Source organism: Onychostoma macrolepis, chromosome 12, assembly GCF_012432095.1.
Source record: "Onychostoma macrolepis isolate SWU-2019 chromosome 12, ASM1243209v1, whole genome shotgun sequence".
Lineage (NCBI taxonomy): Eukaryota > Metazoa > Chordata > Actinopteri > Cypriniformes > Cyprinidae > Onychostoma > Onychostoma macrolepis.
In genome coordinates, this window is record NC_081166.1 from 27,234,971 (window position 1) to 27,249,918 (window position 14,948).

Here is a 14,948-nt window from a genome sequence, read left to right on the forward strand (position 1 = left end):
TAAGAACATATGACAAGAACCCAAGAGTTAACCTGTGTCAGAACAAATTCATCTTAATAATGTCATATAAGTAATTAATTAGTTTGAATAGCTGTCAGCTGTTAAATTTAAGTACACAGATAATACCAATTTAGGTCAACCAATTACCAAGCAATGCTTAATTTTGTTCAGTTTGTGGTGTAAAAAGGTCGCATTAGCAATTAAACAAAAATATTTAAAGCAAAACATGGCCAGGTCAAAGTGTCCATTGTATGAAGAATTATTGTATGAAGAATTATTGGGTATAATATGTCGCAGTTTACTTTATTTTGCTATCCTCGCTTACATAAATGAACTATAGTGTCCTGCACCCACAAGTAAAAAAATATCAAAAATTCAGTTTCTGAATTCAAAATCTGGTGTCTGAATAATTTTTGGTTTGACTGTGAAAAACAAAATACTGCAAAAGAATACCATTATTAAAAAACAACACACACTAATCCCTTTGATATCTTTATTCAAGACAATACTCTTTGTTGCTGGTGTAAAACGGAGCAAATCTGCATGTGGTGCAGCAAGTTTCACTATTTTCTACAAGGCATTCATGCAACATCGAATGAAATGTTTTTCTACTTTCTACAGTCATGATGTCATTGTGCTCTGCTGTGTTTCATCCACCGTAATACTGTGGCCCTGCTGGTGACTCCTACTGTAGTGTACTAGAAAATAGCTTTAAACACTGGTCTGCTAAACAAGTTGATATTTCAAGTCAATTATTCTCTAAACTCAGCTGAATGGAGTGATATTCCAAGGTGAATTAATGGCACTAGCACCGCTGAACTGAACTCTTTCTCCCTGGATCTTAATTGCTTGGCAATGGCACTGAAATTCTGAGAATGGAAACCTCTTAAGAACCGAACAGAGCATCATACTTTAATGCTGGCACAAATAAATAATGCATACGAACCCATTAAAGATAAAGGCACTTTTCTGGGTAAGATTCTAGGTAAAGGCCTTAATAATTTGGAGCCTCAAACATATTCTCTCTACCGTACACCGGTGCACAATACAGCTATCAAGTTCCTCCGTTCACTGCACTCAACCGGTTCTACAAGGGGATGAAGACAAATGCGTGGACTGATCAGGTATCCGGAAGGGTTGAGTTGTCGGAGAGGATCATGGGAGATCCCAGCTGGAGCTCCTGCTGAAGTGACTCCATGTCAGCAGGGGTCATGCGGTGTACCTCGAGCCAATCAGAGAGCAGGGATGCAGACAGGGGGGCCAAGTCATTGTGACTAATGAAAGAGAGAATTGAAACCACTGAAATGTATGTTACAGTCGAGTAATGTAATTATCAGTGACGCAAAGTTTAAAAATAAAGCGTGCACTTTGCAGTCACCGGGATCTGAACTGACCTTTCCCTGAGGTCGGAGTGCTGGAGTTCGGTGAGAGACTGAGTGAGGAGGTCATCGAGGTCGAAGCCGACGCCGTATCCCGCTCCACTGCCTTTAGGAGTCACTGAGAAAACCGGCGGCAAAATGTCTTCAACCTGGCAGGAAAAGCAATTGAGAGAAGAATGAAGCCAATGAACAAGATCAAAATCAAAACGTAATCTGATAAAAATACAGAAATATGTTTTCCAAACGTAAGTCACAGAGCCCATACGTATGGAAGCTTGTTTGAATCATGAGTAAAGAAAAAAGTAATTGCAATTTTTTTCTCCCAATTTGAAATTTAGACTACTTTATTTTCACAATGACCTTTTTCTTCATTACCCTGAGTTAGAAACAGGCCTCCATGCATAACAAATTTGTGTCAGAAAATAAAACAGAATTTTATAAAATAAAAAAAAAAAAAGTATTAAATGGGTTTCTCATCCAGCGACATTGGTTCTAGACACATAAACTACAAAATAACTAAAATAAAATGTTCATGCTTACTTTAATTTTAGAGGTCACTGGAGTTGATTTCCATTTTATAAGTGATTATAATTATTTTTGTACAATTATACCCTCAGTTTTGGCTTGCAGTCAAGGTTTACTTTATTTCTAGCAGAGCATGAGTAAAAAAAATGACTTTTTAAAATGTATTTTTATATTTTCTGTTTTCACTTTTAGTTACAATTTCAGTAAGTGTGATGTTTTTGTTATGTTTAATTCTTATTGATTAGTTTTAGTTTTTTTAGTTCAAATTAAACTAAACAAAATTGAGAAATGTTGCCTTGGTAACTAACCAAAATAGTTTTCTATATTTTCTTTTCTTTCAGTTAGCGTACATATTTTATTTCCAGTAACATTTTTTTTATGTTTCAGTTAACCCCAGCCTGCATATATTCATTTTAAAATTCCCTAATTGTTCCAGGTATTCCTTGACCGCTATAACCCAATAACGCAAATAAAAGTCTTAACCAAAATCAAATTAAATGATAACAGGTTTCACTTTTCTAAGTAAACAAACTTTCACCTGGAAGAAAATAAAAACGCATAACAATAATTAAAAAATACCATACGCTCATATTGGAAGATATGCATAAAACGTTCACCTGTGACTTTGAGAGCTGCTGTGTGACTGTGTGGATGTCAGGGATGCTGTTTGCCGGCTGTCCCGTGTCAGTGAGACCAAGGCAGGGTTGAGCTGCAGCTCCCAGAGGCTGTTTTGAAGGGCCCTGCGCATGAGAGCCATTTTGTCGCTCTTCTAAAACGCAAAGTTTGTCCAGGGCTTGAGGACCATTGCCGATCTCTGGATTGGAAAGAGATGTGCTGGTGTCCGAGATGCCAATGCTGGGGTTCAGAGCTGATGGTTTGGTCATAAAGGATTCCAGCGGCAGCAGCTGGATGTGAGCGTTCGAATGCGACTGCGCATGCGTGACGGGCTTCGGCTGCGTTTGCATGTGTGCAAAGCCCGTGTGAGCGGGGTTATTCAGTTCAGGTGGAGGTTGGTGGGTTTTCTGGGGTTGGTGTGGAGTTGTTCCTGTCCAGTTCTCAAGACCGGCAAACATTGTTCCAACAGTCAGAAACTCAGGTTTTAATATGTTGTTTTTGGCAAAGGCACATGGGGCGGTTACCACACCAACACTTCCACCTCCTCCTACAGCAACCAACCCAACGTCTCCATTCTGAGCGGGACCTAAAGAGACAGGCTGTGCATCATGAGTCGGAGTTGGATGGAATATTCCAGCTGCCAAACACTGTCCCATTTGTGGCAGTATTTGTGGCGGTTTGAAAGCCTGCACTTCATTGGGTTGTTTTGGCGCCATTGATTCTCCCCTGTCTGAGTTTGTCTTTATGACATTGCTTCCTTTTGCTGGCTGGATTTGGACTGTTTTACCCTCACCAGTCTTGGCACTATTGGTTTCCGCGGTCTGTGATTTGTCCACCCGGGTGTCCATCATTCGTCCCCAGCGCTCCAACAGCTTCTTGTCGTTGTCACTGAGTAACACGCCACCCAAAGATTCGCCTTGTTTTCCCTCCTTTTTCTCCTTCTCTTTCAGCTTCCTCTTTTTCTCCATTGCACGCTCCTGTCTCTTCCTCCGCTTCTCTTCCCTCTCGTTGTCTCTCCTGGGCCGTGATTGGCTTCTTCTGCTCTGGTCCAGAGTTGGAGGAGGAGAGGGATGAGGATAAACCTCCAGCAGATCCTCTGAGTAATTCAATACCAAGAGCTGCAGAGCCTCCATCTGGGGAAGAGAGAATCAGTACATTACTGACATGACAGTTCTTGAACTTGGAAATATTACTTGGAAATAACTGCGAAAAATTGGATAAACATTAAAAAAAAAAATCATAAGACAACAAAAAGTTCTTAAAATTTTCTATTCAGGTTTATAACAGTATTAGTGGGTATAAACAAAAGAGGAAGTGTCAACTTAATATAATTAATATTTTACACATATCATATTATATAAATATAAACCATAAAATATATAATATTTAAAAAAAAAAAAAAAAAATATATATATATATATATAAAAACACTAATGTTCAAATGTCTGGGGTCTGTAAGATTTTTAACTGTTTTTGCAGGTCACTTTTGCTCACCGGACTGAATTAATTTAATCAAAAACACAATAAAAAAGCGTAATATTGTACAATATTATTAAAAATAAAACATTTACTTGAAATAAGCATTTCTTTGGTAATATTGTAAATGTCTTTACTGTCACTTTTAAATAATATAATACATCCTTGCTGAATAAAAATTATAATTTCTTTCGAAAAAAATAAATGAATCTTATAGACCCTAACCGTATGAATGTTAGTATATATTTATAAGATGAACATTTCTTAAAAGTAGTAGAAAATGTGTCTTAAAATTGGGAATTAGTTTAGTATTAGTTTTATATAGTTCCTCACATGGGGATCATCAAATCTGGGATTCTGTGGCAGCAACTTTGAGAAAACACTCTATGCAATCTATGACCACACTGCAAATTCTCTCACCTCGAGCCTTCTGTCTTAGTGCTGATTTAAGCAAAGCAGCTTTGAGAGCTGCTTTTGTGTCTTCTGAAATTGCTCCCTCTTTTTTTGTACCATCCCCGCTTATCGCTTTCCCTCCTTTTCCCAGGGAACGAGTGAGATTTTGAGAGAGCAACTGAGCCTGGGACTGTGTGAGAGACAGTGAAGGGATCGATTGAGGAAGACTTGAAGTGGGCGGAGTCTGAGAGACGGGGTGGGACGGAAGCATTTGATTGGACGAGACAAGCTCCTCCTTTGTGCAGTTCGTCACCGGTTCCGTGGGAGTTGTCAGATCGATGGTTTCAGGCTGGCCGTCGGAATTCGCGCTGGGCATGTCCACATCCTGGCAGCTTACCTGAGCCAAATGTGGCAGAAGGTGATGTGGAGCTTGAAATGAGTTTGCATTCGTTTGGGTTTGTGTAGTGTCTGTAGGCTTGAAGTTGAGATTTGTGCGAGTTTGTGCTGTTTCTGTCAAGTTTTGAGACTGCGGAGCTGCGCAAAGGGTGCTACCAGACACCCCAACCTCAGCCGAACTAGAATGGAGAGGCCTAAACTGGATCTTCTTCCTGATGCCCTGCTTCTTCTTATGGAAGTCCTGGATTTCTGCTAGTATAGCTTCTTTGATTTGTTCTTTGCCCATTGGTTGCCGATCAAACTCAAAATCAAAGGCAGGAACGCACACTGGCTCGTCGTCTGCGTCGTGGTACTTGGAGAGGTAAGGGTGTTCGAGGGCTTGACATGCACCGACCCGCTCACGAGGGTCAAATCTGAGCATTGCGCCCAACAAGTCCAATGCACTGGGCTCAGCTTGTGGATACAGTGCTGCAAGCGGCTCTGCTGCTTTTGAAGGGAGGCTTCGCACGTAAGAACGCACCCGGTCCGACCCTATCGAGCTGACGATGCTCTCGGGTGGCGTTCCCAAAACTGAAAGAATCAGCTGAAGTTGATGAACGTAGTTTTTCCCTGGAAACATCTGTCTTCTGCCGAGCATCTCGCCAAAGATGCAGCCAACAGACCAGAGGTCGATGGCCAAGCTGTAGTGGTGAAGCGACAACATGAGCTCAGGAGCGCGGTACCAACGTGTGGCCACGTATTCGGTCATAAATGAACGTGACTCTTCGGAGTGGGCCGCGCTTAATCCGCGCGCCATGCCGAAGTCGCCTATCTTCAGCTCGCAGTTTTCATTCACCAGCAGGTTGGACGGCTTGAGATCACGGTGAATGACGTTGGCAGAGTGAATGTATTTCAGGCCTCTTAACAGCTGATACAGGAAGTAGCGTGTGTGTTCTGGGGTCAGAGGTTGGCGGGAGTGAATAATCTGATGCAGGTCACTCTCCATGAGGTCAAGAACCACGTACCTAAAGAATGAGAGTCACTTTTAGCACATTAAATATGAAGAGAGAATATGCTTGCTGCTTTGCACTCAAGCTTACACTGATTTGAAAGCCGAGTGAGGGAGCACAGGCTGGAGAATGTCTTTAATGGCGATGATGTTGTCGTGTTTGAAGTGCTTGAGAATCTTCAGCTCTCGCAGCGTGCGTTTGGCATTCGTCACAACCTCAAAAGCATTAGGGATCTTCTTTATTGCCACCTGCTGGCCTGAATGCATAAATAAGTTCAGATATTAGACAAATTACCAAATATCTATCCTAACAGATTCAGAAATTCAGAATGAACAGATATACACTATTTTTCAACACAGAATAAGCTATTTTACAATTCAATAGTTGCTATAGGTAAATGACTAGAAGAATAAGTGTAAACAGTAAAACTATTTGCACTACAACCTAGTGTGTTTATGATTACGATAATAAATTAAAATTATATGAAAACAAATACCAGTTTGCAAAATCAAGCATCATAACAGCAATTTTTGTACAGCTAAAATAACTGGAAGTGACACTAGAAGCCAAGTTAAAAAAATGGCAGTGTCCGCTGTTACAAAAAAATAAAGTGGATACATAAAATTTACATTTATGCATTTTTGGCAGAAATAAATTTAATTAAAAAATGTAATTAAAAGAAATGAAATGAACAGTGTGTACATAATTAAGATAATACATTAAAATAATATGGTAAGACACACCGATGTGCAATTTCAAGCAGCAAAACAAGCAGTTTTGTACAGCTAAAAATAGCTGGAAGCCAATGAGACCGGAAGCAAGATCCATAAAATTTATAAATGGCCCATTTTTACGGGAAGAATAAGGTGGATAGGAACATTAATTGATTATTTACATTTTGGATCAAATATACGGTGTTGCAATGGTAAGAAAACCCTTTACAAATTTACATGCAAGTTACATGCATGATTGTGTTCCTTTTCTTAATCATTTTTTAATCCCCTTAAATTGACAGGCTAAATTCACAGCCCCAATTACAATACATTATCTTAAAAATATACTAATTGCATATAAAATCAGTATACAAAATATACTTATTGCATATTAGCAAACAATCAGCAAATAATGTTCTGGTCATTAATAATAATGAACAAATATACATTTAATTTGATATTTATAATCTTGCAATTATAATTTATTTTAATATTATCAATATAGTTTCATAATAACAACAATAATTATTATATACATTAATAATGATGTAATAATAATATATGAATAATTATGTAATAAATAGTAATTAATAATAATAATAATGAATTCTGACATCAAAGATTTAGTCTAATTATTTTAAGTCATTGAAATGAATCTTAGCACCCTCACCATTGTCTCGTCTTCGGGCCGATGAGACCACACCATAAGCACCTGTACCAATGGTCTCAATAATGTCATATTCTTCCCCAACTTCAAACTTCACATCCAGGGAGTGGGCTTTAAGCAGAGCCAAGTTCTTATCTGCGACAGTATTTGCATCTGTTACAATGGATGTGTCATCATTAGGCTGAGAGGGACCTTCTGTAACGCCTCTGTGATGGTTCTTGTCAGTGTTGCCCTCTCTCCTGTTGTTGCCCTCTGAGGCTTTTCGGGCCGGCACTGCTTGGGTGTCACTTGTCTCGTCCCTCTCATTGGCTGACATTCTGCAACAAAACATTCAGAAAACAGTTAAAGACTTTAGATTTTACTTTCTGTTCAGCTTGTTATAATGACTTCTAAACTTCTCTTGGACATGCCAGACAGTCTAACTAATCTTTCCTATATTAATCAGTAACAGAAAAGACAACAATTTACAGTATTTCAAAAACAGCACCACTTTCATGTAACACACACACGTTTACAGTTTGTTTTAAATAATAATCCAAATATAAAACAAGCATTTATGTATTTATCGTTTCAAGAAATATAATTATGCGAGGTGCACACAGCTGTGAGTAGCTTATAACCGAAACCATAAAATAACAGAAGCAGACATCACATATCTGTAATTGCTGGTAATGGGACAACATACTACAGGTCCAGCAGGGCGTAGCTGTCGTTTGTGAGCAATTAAACCTGCTTACATGCCGCCGCAGGGGCGTGAGAGCCTGTAGTGGCCCAGAACAGCTTTAACAACATGTTCACTCTTTCTTTCTTTTCATATTAGAACACAGACCAAAAAAGCAAATACTGTGTGAATGAAATGAATGCGGTCATAATTACCTGTTAATATATGGAAGCAGTGGAAATTCTGAGCGGTTCTTTCAAAGCATGTCTATTCGTTGCTATCACGAAGCACCGTTTTACTTCCTTGTGTTCTTCCGTATTGTGTTTGAATGGCAGCAAAGCTACCAATCAATTCTATGATCGCAAGATGATTAACCAATGAGATTCGACAACATTGCTCAAGGGGCGGGCCCCTTTGAGGTGTAAAATAGGGTCATTCTTTGGGCGGCGTCGAGTGTAAATAAGAAAGACGCGCACATGCTATAACATGTCATAATATATACAATCTTTTATAAACACAACAATATGGAGGTCCAAACCTGTAGGAACAACAGCAACAATAAAAATAATATGAAAATAAATAAAGGAATACAGTTGGTGCTGAATTTATTTTTATATTACTTTCTTAATTTATTTATTATTTAAATATGGGAATATTTAAATATAGGTTTCCATAGAACAAAACATTCGTTTACAAATATGAACATAATAATCCAACCCGTCATACTGTGTGTTTTAAAACGTCCATACATGTATATGTAATCAGGGCCAGTGTTTACATTTATCTAATGTTGACACTGACCGTCTGGTTTCCAATCAAAGCGCTCGCGCCCAGTCCATACAAATAGAGAGAGAGAGAGAGAGAGAGAGAGAGAAATAGAAACAACAGTATAGATTAGGCGGGATTTAAATATTTAGTTTTATTTCCAATTTGCTCTTTATTCAGTGCACATGATCGCCCATAAATCGGAGTTTCTATAAAGTGTTGTTAGGTAATGCTTTTCCCAGCGCTGATCAGTACAGACAGATTTAAATGTGAGTGTCAGGTACCACTCCTCGCACCTAGCAGATGAAAACGATTAGGCTACATTTTATCGTATTAGTGCTAAAATGTGTCCTGAGCTCATCGGTGGGACTCTCTGAGCCTCCATGCGCCACCTGCAGGACAAAAACGCATCATCCCATAGGAAACCGTTATTGGCCAGGAACATAGCTCATGCCACGCGTTTCAGTTCTTTGGTCCAATCACAGCTCTTCTCTCAGACTTTTCCACGTTGCAATATATTCAAGGTGGGAGCCTGGCAAATTCGAGCATACATATTCAAATTGCACTTAAGAGAAGCATTTTTTTTTTGTCTGCAAGAATAGCCTACAAAACAGGCTTTTGCAAATTACGTAATTTGTTAAAACTTTTAACACTGTCACTGCAATGTCCTCGAGCCATTCCTCTACAGGAGTTCCTAAATGGGAATATCGCGTCCGCTTTGCCCTGTGTTTTCTGGGTTTAGTTCTGTCGGTTTACGCGTTACATGTCGAACTGTCACGGGAGAACGATCCTGAATATCGCGCGATGTGCGACCTGGGCCATTCCGTGAGCTGCTCTAAAGTCTTCACATCCAGGTAAATGCGTTCATTTCAGTTCAGGCAGTTTTCATGCGTTGATATCACATTGACAGTATTTTAGTGCAAGACACCCCAGGTGAATAGGGTAAAAATGTAATATGTAGGCTAACTGATGTAACTAATTAACTGATGTAGCCTAACTAACTTCCCCAGCTAACTGATTACATTAGGAATTGTAAGCATTTTTTTTGTATTATAAGTTTTATGAATTGTTTAAATATACAAATAATGCATTACCTTATTAAATATGCAGTAATGTGCATACTTTTTTAAGAACAGAATTCTGAATATTGCATAAATCCAAGTTCAGAATTTTTGATTCAGAAAAAAAAAAATGCACTTTTTTTCCTAAAGGAATAAAATGTAAACATTTAGAATATAGATAGGAATAAAATGGTCAAGTTTGCTACTAAAGTGGAGATTTCTGGCTCAGTGCAGGAGAAAAAAACAAACAAACTCATTTTCTGAAAACAATCAGGCTATTGTAATTCAAATCTACAGCTGAAAATAGATTAAGTGCAATAAAATAAACACTTACTCATTACCATTACCATTAGTTAAACGTAAATCTCAAAATTGACTAGTGCATGAAAAAAACAGTGTTGTGACATAGTCTTTGCTAATAAGTTTTGTCTTATGCAACCTGCAAACAGTGAATATTTGCATGCAAAAAACATCCATTATCAACTGATGGATTGGTGGAACTTTGCTCTTTCTCAGATGGGGACGTGGATTTGGGCTCGTCCAGATCTTTACTTCCAAAGACAGCCTGTTAAACCAGCCAAACAGTGTATTGGGAATAATTTTCTATGCATTGCAACTGGGTTTAGGTAAGTACTGTCAGCAGGCCACTAATGGTTTGTACTGGGACCCCAAAAGCTATTTCACCAATAATATAAAACCAAGTGTCATCTGCAAATACATTTTAATCAACAGGTCAGCTGGTGTCCAGTAGAGCAGCGTTCTTCCTTGTCATGTTCTCCTGGGTGTCAGTGGCTGGATCTATATATCTGGCTGCTATTCTGGCATTTGTCTTGGGTGATTTCTGCGTGGTCTGCGTCTCAACCTACATCGTAAACTTTGCTCTTCTCTACACAAACCTAAAGAGAAGGACCGGGCTGGAGGGACGTCTGAAGAGAGGGAAGAGTGAATGACAATTTAAAAAAAAAAAAATATTATTTTGACATCTGGGATTAAGCTGCCTCTAACTTCAGGGGGAAAAAGAGAGGAACATGCAAAAAAATTAATGTTTACAGATAAATGCTTATTACTGGAAATCCTGGCACTTTGCAGGCTGGTCTTAGCAAAAAGAAAAATACGAACAATAATCTGGACTTCACATGTTCATGGACACAAAAGTGGGAGAAAGCCTCAGTTTTATTTTTTATAATCTATTTCAGAATAATGAAAAAACTTGTTCATGGAAGTAATGATACAGTTGTCAGAAACTGTATGATGCTTATGTGTTTTGCATCCAGGTCAGATTTTTACATACAAGTAGCATAATGTAAAACCATTTTCTGATAAAATATTGATTAAAGCTCTATGTGATGAATAAAGTCAGATTTTCCATTAAATCCTGTTTGATTGTGTGCTCATGTCAAGTGTATGAACATTTAAATATATATTTTTTTTCCATAATGCTCCTGCTGCTTAAAGAGATACAGATACTACATATATAATTTTCAACATCAGGTCCACTTTGTGACCAAAAAAAATAAAATAAAAATCTTATTATAAAATAAGTAGTAATATATACTACATAAAAATAAGTACTAATAGAAGTAATATACTATAAAAAAAATTATAATTTTATTAAAATAAAAAATTATAATAATAAATATATAAATAAGCTGTTTATTTTCTTTTGTGTTTTGTAGTATATAATTTGAGATGTACGCATGTGAATTTGTGTATAATCTATACACAATACCCCCCCCCCCCCCTCTCTCTATTGATTTCTGATTTCTGAAGATAATGCAGCAGCCATGCAATAAACACAATACACCTCACTTTTTATTCTCTTTGTGTAAACTGCTTAAGGGGAAACCTAAATTATTGTAAGATCATCCTAAATATTCTAAGATACTCTTAAAATTTTTATTTCTTAAATAGCACATGCACATTGATCTGTACGGAGCCCCGCACATGACATGCAAGAAAAAAATAAATCAATCGTGCGCACGATTTACTAAGGCCCCGATCACACCGAACCGAGGCGCACCGCACTGCCTTGTTTTTGGTGACTTTTAAAAGTGCGTTTTTTATGTTGCTAGGCAACCAAGGAATCAGCTGTCCTGTCAGTCTAATCAAAGGATTATAGCACGAGCGCTCTAAACTGTTTGGGTTTTGCTGTTAAATAAACTGAGATATTAGCAAAAACCTTAAAAAATACAGCTCCGGGTAACCCGCGACAGACACCAAAAGTTTCTCCTGCATCATTGCCAGTAATGGCCTGTAGCATCGCTCCAAGTAGTGACGCTACTATTTTAACTACCCAAGAATACCCAAGACTTGTCACTCGTATAGTTTTGAATGGTGAAAAATGCAACGCTCAATAGAGTGGGGCAACTATGATGTCACTTTGTAGGCGAAAACCCAGAAGCGAGTTAGCATTTTAGCACATCGTCCCAGAGTCGATGGGTTTTTTGAATGGGATTTTGGTTAACACCAAAATCGTGGTTCACACAAACTCAAAATACTTTCACGTTTTATTCTACGACATAAAACACACAGTTACACCACACTCGTGATTTTTTAAAACTGTTATGTTTCTTAAAAAAGACGGTTGCTAACAAGTTGCTAAATGGGACTACAGGTGCTGTCGGAGACATTCAACGTCATCACGCCAAACAGTTTATCAATTTATAGTATTTTCCAGTTGTAATATAATTTGTAATACAATTAATTGTAGAATAACTAATGAATATTTTCCCGCATTTTATATTGTTGTTCGACACATGTCTTCGAATGGAAGAAGCTCGTTTTATCGCTTTCCTACTGACACAGAGACTCTGGTTCGGACCATAAGGTAAACTCATATTACGATTATTACATGTAAACACCACATTTACCGGCTTTACGTGGTGAAAGTGAAACTTTAATGATGCATAGTGCTTAAAGCCATGTTAAAATTAAATGTTTATGGCAACATGAAGCTGTTAGAAAGCATATAGATTGAGGATTTTAGAATAAATAACATTTATTCTAGAGAGTAGAAGTACAGCATAAAGCAGGATTCTTTAATATCTCATAAGCACACATAAGGTTACACATTTCACTCTTGCCATAACTTGATTAATAGTCAAACAAGAAATAATATAATAATATAATTAATATCAATATGAAGGATATGGCAGCTCGGCATCCACTCCTTCAGTCCCCCGTTTTAGACCAATGTGGGGTCCCATCCCACGTCTGGTCTACTAAATGAGGTCATGCTAATAACGCAGGCTGTTGGTCAACTTAAGCAGGTGCATATACTTAACATCTCTGGTACTGTCTGACATTTCTAGTAATAAACACATTCTTTCGTACAAAATACTTCCCGTATACATTCATCAACTTACTTAATCCCACTATTTCTGCACTTGCACTAGTCTTTCTTCACATAAAAAGTTATGCCTTTTCCAGTGTTACGTTCCGTGTTTATTTGTATGGTATTGTTGGATTCTACGTGCTGCTGTGCTATCTTTCTCTCTTGTTCTCTCTCCTTCTGTGTGTTACTGCTGTTCAACCAGGTGAGAAGGAGAGGAAGGTGATCGCTCTCACCTGCTGCTTGTTACCGTGCAAGCTCAAAGGCTGCTCAGCTTGGCTGCCACACTGAAGCCTGACTTCCAGAGTGTTGTACCTTTTGCCTGCCTTGTGTTGTTTTGTGAGAGTTGATACTGTGTAAAACTTACCCAAGTTGCGGCTAATTGAAGCCATCCGTGTATGTAAGTGGCGTTGTTGTTGCGCTACGTGTTTTCTATGTTGGAAGCTGTAGGGAGGTGGGTGCTATTTTGTTTCTGTGCCTCTTTTTCTCCTGTTTTTGCCTAGTTAGGGAGTTAGCGTACATTTCTGTTGTAACTTTTCTTTTGTTTTGTCAGTTTAGACCGTTTTACTACCTAACTAGTCAGAGGGTCCGTTTGTTTGTTGTTTTGGCCTTTCCCCCTCCTGAAGTCTATTTTTGCTTCCTATTTTACTTTGTAATTTGGCCATTCTGTAAATAAAACACTTGGTTTTTGGAGTTTGATGTGGTGTTTGTGCTTGGCAGGGGACTGGTACTCCCTCACCCCAACCAATTTTTATGTTTACTTTTCTCTGTTACTCCCTTACCCTAGACCCTTACATCTGGGACGTAACACCAGTGAATCATTCATTCTGTCCATCTAACTGGAAAAGTGTCCTCCATCCATATATGCTTTCATCAACACACCTTTTGTAAATACCTCTCTTCTTACTACAGCTACTTCACTGACCTTCTAAAACAAAATATTTAGCCAACAGCCTTAAAACTAAAATTGCATATTCATTAACCAGATTTAACAAATCATTAAAGTAATGTGCCTTGTTTGTTTTTACATGTCTTATCCAGACATTGCTTATAACCTAAATACATTGGTTTTACAAAAACTATTATTTCCAATCCATTATATAGTGCAAGAAGAGAGATGGTAACTCCACTCATTCATTCCCCCATTTGAAACCATGTTGTGGTTCAAAATCAAATGGAAGTCTTACTAACAATAAACAAACCAAAAATAAGTAAGACCAAGATTCAGCCATCTTTAAAAATAGAAATAAAAGTAATCATAATCATTATTTCCTCGAAAACCTAGAACGGTTCCTAGTTTATTACTTAATAGCCCTTTTATTAAGTTTTACTTTCCCCACGGATCCATTTGCAGTCATCACAGTCCACATGCTATTTAAAGATAAATTACATAAACCTAAACTTGTCAATGTTAAGAACATTTGGTCGAAATGACATTTTAAGTATTGAAGTGTATAACTTCAAAAATACAACTTACTTGTTCACTTATTGTCATGCATGTATTTTTATATCATGACATTACTGTTAATCATACTCAGTGCCTTATTATTATTATTATTATATATATATTTTTTAATGCAAATCTTCTCAATTATCATAACATATTACTGTACTCAGACTAAATTAATGGCACATTCAGAAGCAAATCCTCAAGACCTCGTGTAAAGTCAATTTAGTTCTCACTGTCTTGTCAGTTAGAAATGCTTACAGGTCAGATATCTGATCAAAGTCTTAAAACCCTTCAATGATATGTCTTTTGGCAGTGATACTTCTCAAATAAAAAAAAAAATGTTATAAACTGAACAATAGCCAACTGATTTCACAATCCTATCACTATTTAAACAATATTATTGCTCAGATCTAAATGGTCAAATATTAATTAAAGAGACATCCTCAGTTTCTATGAATCTGTTTTGAAACAGTATAAATTATCAAAAAGTCCTGTCAGTGTTTACAATTATATTAATTTAATTTGAC

At 37.6% G+C, this 14,948-nt stretch overlaps 2 protein-coding genes across 2 annotated transcripts; one reads left to right on the top strand and one right to left on the bottom strand.

Annotated features, from left to right (window-relative positions):
- Positions 1 to 459: 459 nt before the first annotated feature.
- Positions 460 to 8,167, bottom strand: mapk7 (mitogen-activated protein kinase 7). The gene is given in 8 exon segments (XM_058793717.1): positions 460 to 1,274; positions 1,395 to 1,528; positions 2,522 to 3,527; positions 3,529 to 3,652; positions 4,416 to 5,788; positions 5,864 to 6,029; positions 7,157 to 7,470; positions 8,030 to 8,167. Coding segments are annotated over 7 exon segments (3,270 nt in total). The 5' UTR covers position 7,470; positions 8,030 to 8,167; the 3' UTR covers positions 460 to 1,120.
- An 833-nt stretch (positions 8,168 to 9,000) lies between these two features.
- Positions 9,001 to 10,960, top strand: vkorc1 (vitamin K epoxide reductase complex, subunit 1). Its single transcript, XM_058793722.1, has 3 exons — positions 9,001 to 9,433; positions 10,157 to 10,266; positions 10,373 to 10,960. Exons 1-3 carry the CDS (start codon positions 9,243 to 9,245, stop codon positions 10,588 to 10,590), a joined length of 519 nt encoding a protein of 172 aa, XP_058649705.1. The 5' UTR covers positions 9,001 to 9,242; the 3' UTR covers positions 10,591 to 10,960.
- Positions 10,961 to 14,948: the final 3,988 nt, after the last annotated feature.

Coding starts and splice junctions, on each gene's coding strand:
- vkorc1 (XM_058793722.1), top strand. CDS start 9,243: ATGTCCTCGAGCCATTCCTCTACAGGAGTTCCTAAATGGGAATATCGC. Junction 9,434..10,156: donor TCTAAAGTCTTCACATCCAG/GTAAATGCGTTC, acceptor GCTCTTTCTCAG/ATGGGGACGTGGATTTGGGC. Junction 10,267..10,372: donor TGCATTGCAACTGGGTTTAG/GTAAGTACTGTC, acceptor TTTAATCAACAG/GTCAGCTGGTGTCCAGTAGA.